General features: G+C 35.0%; 1 protein-coding gene across 1 annotated transcript; it reads left to right on the forward strand.

Annotated features, from left to right (window-relative positions):
* Positions 1-345: 345 nt before the first annotated feature.
* On the forward strand, positions 346-4672 carry LOC111897020 (putative pentatricopeptide repeat-containing protein At3g23330). Its single transcript, XM_023892998.3, has 2 exons — positions 346-3769; positions 3938-4672. Exon 1 carries the CDS (start codon positions 503-505, stop codon positions 2390-2392), a length of 1890 nt encoding a protein of 629 aa, XP_023748766.1. The 5' UTR covers positions 346-502; the 3' UTR covers positions 2393-3769; positions 3938-4672.
* The last annotated feature ends 5222 nt before the right edge of the window (positions 4673-9894 follow it).

The following is a 9894-nucleotide window of genomic DNA, read 5'->3' on the forward strand; positions in this document are numbered from 1 at the left end:
AACATTTGTACAGAGGGACTCTAATTTACCATATTATATACCACTAGTTTATAACCTGTGGGAACCAAAGTTACAAAATTATTAAACTTGTAAAAAAATCAAACTTATTAATCATTTATTTTATATAAAATTTTAAATAAGTTATTAGTTAAAAAATATTTTTATTAATTATGTAAAATTATAATTATTAATTCAAATAAATACGTAGAGTTAATTTTCAATATATATTAAACAAATAGAATCACATTGATTAGGAGGTTTAATCAATTTAAAATAGAAAATTAATAGAATGATAAATGACATACTTACAAAAGAACTGGATTTGAAATTCTTTCACTATCTTTTCACACCTTTCATCCAATTGCACATAAAATGTTTAAAGAAATATATTAAAAAACGTTGCTGCGAGTAAAATTTCTGTCTTGTATGTTTTTCTTGCGAGTTTTTGTTACATAAGCTCGTGAAGACTGAAGAGCACAACCCGTTGCGACAAGATCACCAGATGGAATCCGTTCAAACAATCATCAAAACCCTTCTGAAGAATCCAACGCAAATCAAATCCAAATCTCAAGCCAAACAAATCCATGCTCACATCGTGAAAAGCTTTCCTATATTCACCACTACTCTCCTCTCCATTTACTCTAAACTCAACCTCTTACCCGAATCCCTCCTTCTCTTCAACACACTCCCCTCTCCTCCCATCCTCGCTTGGAAGTCCATCATCAAATGCTACTCTTCCACTGCCTGTTTCTCAGAATCCTTGAATTGTTTCGTCAAAATGCGTGCTTTGGGAATATACCCAGATCACAATGTGTTCCCTTCCGTCTTAAAATCTTGCACCCATTTAATGTATTTCAAGTTTGGGGAATCTGTTCACGCTTGTATTATCCGGGTTGGACTAGAATTCGATATTTTTACAGGAAACGCGTTGTTGAGCATGTACTCTAAGCTGCAGAGGTCTAGTGCTCTACAGGTGTTCGATGAAAGTCCTGAAAGAATGACAAGCGATCAAAATGAGAGTATATTAGTTAGCAATAACAACAATAATAAACAACTAGATCTGCAAATGCAAAGTGTGAGAAAAGTTTTTGAAACCATGGAAGATCGAGATGTGGTTTCTTATAACACACTCATCTTGGGATATGCTCAAAGCAACATGTACAATGAAGCTATGTTGATGATTAAAGACATGGGTAATGCTAACTTGAAACCTGATGCTTTTACTTTATCAAATCTCCTTCCAATTGTTGCAAAACATATGGATGTTTGGAAGGGAAAAGAGATTCATGGGTATGGAGTCAGACATGGGTTTGACCAAAACGAGTTCATCACAACTGGATTATCCGACATGTATGCAAACTGTAACATGGTTCAAGATTCATATCACTTGTTTTCATCCCTCCCCAAAAAAGACATTGTTTCATGGTGCTCAATCATCTCAAAGCATGTCCAAAATGGTCTTTTTGACGAGGGTTTGAATTTATTCCGCCAAATGTTAACTTCCAATATCAAACCTGTCCCAATTTCAATTTCCAGTATTACCCCTGCTTGTGCACACTTAACCACTCTACCTTTAGGCCAACAACTCCATGGGTACATAATTAGAAACCATTTTGACAAAAACATATTCATATCCAGCTCACTTGTTCACATGTATGCCAAATGTGGAAACATCAAACTTGCTAAAAAAATCTTTTATCAAATGAATCATCATGATTTGGTGTCATGGACATCTATGATCATGGGTTGTGCTTTACATGGCCATGTCCATGATTCCATTACTTTATTTGAACAAATGGAAACCGAATTAATTCGACCAAATTCCGTTGCTTTTTTAGCCGTTTTAACTGCTTGTAGCCATGGAGGAATGGTGAATGAAGGTTTGAAGTTTTATGAAAAAATGGTGAAAGATTATAAGTTGATTCCTGAGTTTGAGCATTATGCTTGTGTGGTGGATCTTTTGGGTAGGGCGGGGGAATTGGAGGCGGCTTTTGGGTTTATAAAAAGTTTGCGGGAAAATAAAAGAGGTGGTTTGTGGTTGCCGTTGCTGGCGGCTTGTAGGGTTCATAAAAATGTAGAATTGGGTGAAAAGATTGAGGGGTATTTATGGAATTTTGATGATGATGAGGAAAAGGGTGCATATGTTTTGTTGTCGAATATGTATTTTGATGTTGGAAGGTATGAAGATGCGGGAAAGGTGAGAGGTATGATGGGGAAGAAAATGAATGGAAAGGAACCGGGTTGTAGTTGGATTGGAATTGGGAATAAAGTTCATGCTTTCATTTCCGGAGATGGATTCCATTCCGATTATGATGGAGTAATTGAGGCATTGGATATTCTTTTACAACATATGGAAAAGGAAGGATATGTTGCAGATAAGACTTGCATTTGAGTCGCATAATGTTTTTGAAAGAATTGGAATATGAATTGAATTCCATGGATGTTAGGGTGGAATGTTGTAATCTATCGATCAAAAGATTTTGTGGATTCCAGCGGAATCCAATTCCGTACTCGTTTGCAACCAAAGGAAGGATTGGAATGGAATTGAAATCGAATTTTGGCCAAATCCCACAAATTAAAGCTTAATCCTTACGCTTTTCATTTCTACATTTTCACTCACAAACCCGAGAAATGATTTTTCTAAACACTTCATGTCCTTCAAATCCAACTCATAAACATAAAGTATAATTATTTATTCATAAATAATTATTCCATAAGTTGTACTCCATTCAATAACTATTTGCCCCCAAAATTGCCAAATGTTATGATTAACACTTACTTTGAGAACTTTGATTTGGGGAAACTTCACTTACCAAAGATCATCTTTTCGAGCTATTTAACTTTAATTATTGCCGTTAAAAAATGTAACTTTAATTATTAAAGAAATAGCATTTTCACAACCTTGAATCTTCTCTCTAGCTTTTCTCTCATTTCTCCCTCTTTATCATTGGTTTATTCTTCACATAAAAAAATAAAAAAATAAAAAAATAAAAATATAAAAAAAAACCTTCAAATTCCTAGCATTTACAAAACTTATAAACAAATGACAACTTCAACTCTTTAACTTCTTTTCTTAATAGTAATAGGGTTGAAAAATTGAAATATTTATATCATCATAATTAATCAATACTAGCATATGATTACTCACATATATATAATAGACCATTTTGCAAAAATGGTCCCTGTGGTTGGCAAAATTTTGTAGTTTTGGTCCAAAGCAAAATGTTGGTGCATCACTGGTCCAATTTTAGATATCTTGTGTGGTTTTGATCCATATGGTTGTATTTTCTTGTGTTTTTGGTCCACATCCCACCTAAAATGACTAATATGCCCTTTAAATAATTATATTTTAATTTCTTTTATTTGTTTTCTTATTCTTATAATAAAATGAAAAAAACAAAATAAGCCCACCACTCTCTCTCTCTCTCTCTCTTTCTTTCTCTCTCTCTCTCTCTCTCTCTCTCTCTCCCTCTCTCTCTCTCTCTCTCTCTCCATATACCATGACACAACCTCATCTCTCGCACTTCTCTTCTCCTCCCGTCGAGCAAACTCTACCGAACCCCTACCTGTCTGCCTTGTTCCACCGAACCATTCTTCTGTCCACCTTCCCTTCGAGTTTCATCGTTGGATGCCGCCTCCATTCTTCTTTCTTCGAGCGACCTAAGGTCGGCGATTCTGCTGCCGAAGACGAGGAAGAAAAACCCACAAAGGGTCACCGATCTCGAAGAATCTGTATATTTGGAAGAATTCTTAGCCCATCATCGCTTTAGTAAGGATTCACACACACACACACACTTTTTGAAATCGATTGAGAAGTATAAGACATATTAGGAGATGAAATCGATATCAAATTTGTCAAGATTCAACCACTTTAAACCAGTAAACCCTAATGGCTCGATTAATAGGTGTGTGTGTGTGTATGTATTTTTGATCGCAGCTCTCAAGGATCCGATTGAAGGATGTTATCTGGTGGTTCAGGAAAGGGGTGAAGGAAGGTGTTTGATTGTGGGTGATTAAGGTGGCTTGAGGAATTTATGATTTTGGTTTTGCTTAGAAGAAATCAAAGAGGGGAAACAATGCGATCTTGGAAGAAGGAATAATTCTAATGATGAATCACTTTCACAAGTGTGGAAGGTTGTCAAGCACATAAGGTGTTCGATGAATTGACAAAGAGATAAATAAAGTTATACCATTGAAAACGACTCACATTTGGCTGACCCACACACTCTGTTTCTGTTTCTTCTTCTTCTTCAAAGCCTCACACAACTATCTATTCTTTTACTTTTGCTCCTATATAATATATCAAAATCTTTTTTGCTTCTCCTGCAAATAATGAACAACTCCAAATTAGAACCAAATCGATTAGTAGGGCAGTGTTGATGGGGAAGTTTTATCGGGCATGAGGAAGGAAAGATGGGGATAAGGGTGGGATTGGATGTTTATGGTGGACAATGGTGGCAGTCAATGGTGATGGTGGCGAACGGTGGTAGCAATCGGTGGTGATGGTGGCGGCCACTAGTGGTGATATGTTCTTTCTTGAGTGCGTGTGTGCGTTTTTCTTGAGAGAAAGAGGGAAAGAGAAATAGTGGGTAGACCTTTTTTTTAAGTTAAAAAAATATAAATTAAATTAATATATGTTTCAGCAATTAAAGAAAAGGGTAAATTACACCAATCGTCCCTCGTGCACATGCCAAAAAGCGTGTTTAGTCCCTATTTTCAAAATTTAACTCGGACCGTCCCTCGTTTGGTTAAAACTTGCACGTTTCATCCCTCGTTAGTTTTAATTTGCACGTTTCATCCCTTATGCGACATAAAATGACTATTATGCCCTTTTGTCTTATTTTTAATTTAATTATAATTGATTTTGTATTTAAAAGAAATAAAAAATAAAAAAACTAATTACAATCCCTTGTTAATTATAATTCACTTTTAATTTACTCTTATTTCTTTTTTCTCTCTCAGCTACGTTACATTCCACTACTTCTTTTACCTTCAAGATACCAAGAAGCCTAGGAACATCATCCTTCATCAGATTCCTCCTTAAATTGTTATAATACATCAACCTAATCCTAATCGAATCTATGTAAACCTTGATATCATCGCAATCAACAATAAAAAAAATGAACGGATTAACATTATCAATTAAACCTTTTAATTGTTGCCTCTGTAGAACCAATTTACGGTGATAATCAGATAGTTTATCTGTGGAAAAACGTCTATGAACCACTAAGATCTACCGATGAACGTTCATAGAATTGGGTTTGTTAGCCATCATTTCGAAAATGGTGGTGCTAGATTGGGGTTTATCAGTGGTTCACTGGAGCTGAAATCTGGAGACGGAGATGGTAGTTCGTCAAAGCTCATAGATCTGGAAGTGTGATGTACACCGTTTGTCTCAGAGGTGAGTTGTTTTGAACCTTCACCATCTCAGGAACATCTTCGTCTCTCCAGATCCCTATTGCCTAAGTTTCGAACAAACGCCGCCTAGGTTTTCAGAAACAGCCTGGGGTTTCAGATCGAGCTCCATTGTCTTTTTGGTGTTGATTACAGGTTTGTTTTGGTTTTGTTAGGTGGTGGTGAATGGTGTTTTTTAGTGGTAGTCAAATGATGGTTGTTCAGGAGGTATTATCGGTCATAGGTGAAGGTACTAGAGGTTTTGAGAGGGGATAATGACAAGTGAGAAAGGTCAGAGAGAGAGAGAGATATGGAGAGAACCGGTGGTAATCGACGTTGGATGGTGGTCTCCAATGGCGGTGAACGGTGATTTATGGTGACGGTGGATGGTGGTTCCCGATGGCGATGAATGTTGGTTACTGGGAGGTTCCTAAAAGAGTAATAGAGAAGAGAAAGAGTTGTAAGAGTATTTCTTTATTTTTTATAATAAACAAATTAATAAACAACAAATAAATAGAAAAAAATCAAAAAATAAATAAATAAGGGCAAAATGGTCTTTTTATGTACGGAGGGACTAAGCGTGCAAGAAAAAACAACTCGAGGGACGGTCCGAGTTAATTTTTGATAATAGGGACTAAACACGCTTTCTGACATATCCACGAGGGACGATTGGTGTAATTTACCCTAAAGAAAATTAAAAATATAACTTATAAGGGCAAAATCGTCTTTTCAAGTGTATACGGACCAAAAACAATAAAAAGATTTAATTTTAGACCAGTGGTGCATCAACATTTTGCTTTGAACAAAAAAACACATAAATTTGCCAACCAGAGAGACCATTTTTGTAATTTTGTCTATATAATATATTCAATGAAGCAATGCAAACCCGAATCATACGTTAATTAATGAATAAAAAATAGCTCATGATCACCAATAAAACATTTTTCTTAAGGTTAAGTAAACTAGCAGCATAATGTTGAATAATAAAAAGATTGATTCAATATTTAATTAACTGGTAGTTACAATGACTATCGTGGGTTGCAATCCTCCACTTGAATGGATAAACGGTCTTTTTATGATCAACATAATACATTAACAAACTCATATATGAAATTACAAAAACATCACATCTATATTTTATACAGGGAAATTAAGAAATTTAATCATATATTTGAAAAAAAAATAACTACAAAAAATTGCTTTTACCAAAAATAACAATTTGGTCCGAAATGGGCATTCCGGATTAAAAAAACATTTTTTCTAACAAAAAATTACATTTGGACTAAATTCTAATCAACATTCTTGATTCCAACTCGAGCCCCAGTCACATCGTTTGCTACTAATCTTTTCTTTTACAGGAAACTTTCAAGAAGAAAACGAAGTCTTTACACCAACACTATTCAGTTCTAACCGGTTCAGTTATATTAAGAAATGAGCTATCTAAAAAGGTGTTCAGAACCGGAACCAAAAGAACTGAAAACCAAATAAGCCTTAAACTAAGAACCGAAAACCATACCGAACACCATTATTCAGTTCCAATAGGTCCCGGTTCGGCTCGGTTTTTCGGTTAAAAAGCTCATACCTACATTAAACACTTCGAAATGAACATGTCAGACATAAGTGAGATGTTTCTTTAAAAAGAAAATTAAAAAAAAAAACAAAAAAATAACTCTGGGATTTGAAGATCAAACCCGGAATGGAACATTCTTTGAAAACTCATTAATATAGGTATGGCGTCCAGTTCATTGTGCTAATAAGTTGCATTGTAAACCGGTTGGCTTGTTCAGCTGTCTCCCTATTAATATGTAACATATTGTTTATTGTTTAAATATAATGTAACGTCCTAAATTTCAAAAGAGATTTTCATTTAAATTAGGTTGAACAATTAAAAACCTTTAACTTAAAAACATGAAGTAACATCAAAACTGTTTGAAAACCGCATGATTAACATAATTGAATTACAAAGCAACGGAAACCTATATCTTCGATACATGTATACAGACCTATCGAGCCCTTTCCACAAATTACCTGCAAAACATTTAATCCACAACTGTAAGCATAAAGCTTAGTAAGTTCCTCGATATAACACATACTACACCATCTTACAATGCATACAAACAAGTTCTCAGCTCTATTGCCGATCTGCCGACTCTCCTATCAACATGTGTACATAATAATCATACATATCATCCACTGGCACTCATCCACCATATTGTTGCTATTACGGGCTCTCAGCTAACTACTACTACTAGCTCTCAATTGTCCACTACTACCGACTCTCATTTGCCATGCAATCATCGGCTTATATCTGTACCATATCCATACTAGGTCAATGCTAATATTGATGACCGACTTATGAATACATATTCATATGTAGTCGAAAATAAGATATACATTTGAACAAATGATCCTACCAAAAAGCAATAAATCAAACAAGAATCATGTAATAAGGCTTTAGACCAAAAGTTCTCAGGCTATCTAATTTAAATTACATACGAACCCTAGGGTATCCAATCAACAATAAACCAATATTATCATTACCCTAACCATGCATGACACCTAACAATATCAAACAATTAACATGCAAGACCCTATGTTACAACCCGAAATTTCCATTTTGTACGAACATTATCTATTCAATAGAAGCTAGACCATTTTCAATGAATTTCAGACTTTTCCGAATAAGTTTGTGTACATTAGGGTTTATGTTTAAGGAGATATCAGGAGAGTGGATGCTCATGAGTTTGTGAAACTTCATAATATTAGAGTTCAATTCCGGAATAAAAATATTTTCTGCCAAAATATCTCAGGACTATAAATAAATTTCTGAACTAAATTCATTCATTATTCACATTTCCAAATAGAGAAAAACCATTTTCTCTCTCACGGATCTTCGGGTTTTCATCCCAAATCATGAGTACACTTCTCTAGTTGTTTTATAATGCTTGTTATATGCTTAATAAAATAGATTAAATATCAAATATGTGAGAATCGGGAGTTTACCGCCCAAGAACGTTCTTGGGGAGTAAACACCAAAATAAGGCTTAAAGGCTATCTAGTCCCATTTCCTTGTTAAGTAACTAGCTTAGGATAATATGTATGTACATTTGAGACTAGAAAACAATCAAAAACACCTAGCATAGGGTGTTCACGGCCCAAGAACTTCTTGGCCCGTGAACTCCAAATTCAAGGGCCAAAATGTGCCCTAATCACTCCTAAGGCTTTAGACATTAATACTCATTTACTTCTAGCTAATTTGTGGACTTTAAAACATCAAAAGCACCCCTTAAAGGGAGTTTATGGCCAAGGAAATACTCTTAGTCCGTAAACACCAAATAAGGGCACCAAAGTGTGCCTAGGGTCCTCATTAACCTTAGACAAATGCCTAGAAATTATCCTACTTGTGTTTGGGACTTGAAAGAATAAAATTACCCATCCCATGAGAGTTTACGGCCGTAAACTCTAAGGGATTTGGCCTTGGGGCCGTAAACTCCTCAAAGGAGTATTTATATGCCCTAAACAACCCAAAGGATTAAACAACCAAGCAAGGCTTATTCTAGAAATCAAATAGCACTTCAAAACATCAATTGCCACCAAGATTGGAGTTCACGGCCGTAAACTCAAGGGTTTACGACCGTAAACTCCTTGTGTGGAGTTTATTGAGGAGTAAACACTTATACAAGGTCCTTGGAAGCTTTAAACCCCTTTAGCCTTGTCCCACAACAACTTAGATGCAACCATTAGGACCTAAAACACTTATGCAAAGTGTTTACATGTTCTAGAGTGTCCCAACTTATTTCATTAGTTATTATTTGGCTAATTAGTTATATATATGCTCGTTATATGATAACTAAGCTCGTGCGTGTGAACAAGTCTTCGTTTGCCACCTAGCACGGTATCCGACACTTCAACCCAATCCACTCACCGCAAGTGAGTTCATACCCCTTTAATTAACCTTTGAAATACTTTTAAATGTTTTAAATACTTTATGGGGGGATACAAGTTAAATACTTATAGTTATTACATCAATCACATGTGATTAATAACTAGAAAACCAATGATTTTATCACTGTTCAAACTGTTTATCAAACTGCTTTACTTCAAAATGTTTTACAAACTCTTTTACTTATCAAATACTTTCATTTAAACTTTATTATACTTCTTATAAATTGCATGCCCATATATGTATAGATATACAAGCAATGTTTAAAGGGCTTAGGAAGGCCATCCGCCCTATTTCCTTTTTCTCGATTTGGATGTGGTCTGGTGGGATTTCAGGTAACCGTCCGAAGGTCGTTTCAATATTAATTATATATCAAATGTACATATATAGACATAAAAGTACTTCCATATTCATGTGTATTAGTCACATCATTAGTAAGTTACCATCAGGGTAACACAGGATCATACTATTACAATTTCTAGATCAATGAGTCAGTTCATTCATGAGTCAATACTTATTACTAAGAGAACATATACAACTATACTAAAAAGAGAACA

Source organism: Lactuca sativa, chromosome 3, assembly GCF_002870075.4.
Source record: "Lactuca sativa cultivar Salinas chromosome 3, Lsat_Salinas_v11, whole genome shotgun sequence".
Lineage (NCBI taxonomy): Eukaryota > Viridiplantae > Streptophyta > Magnoliopsida > Asterales > Asteraceae > Lactuca > Lactuca sativa.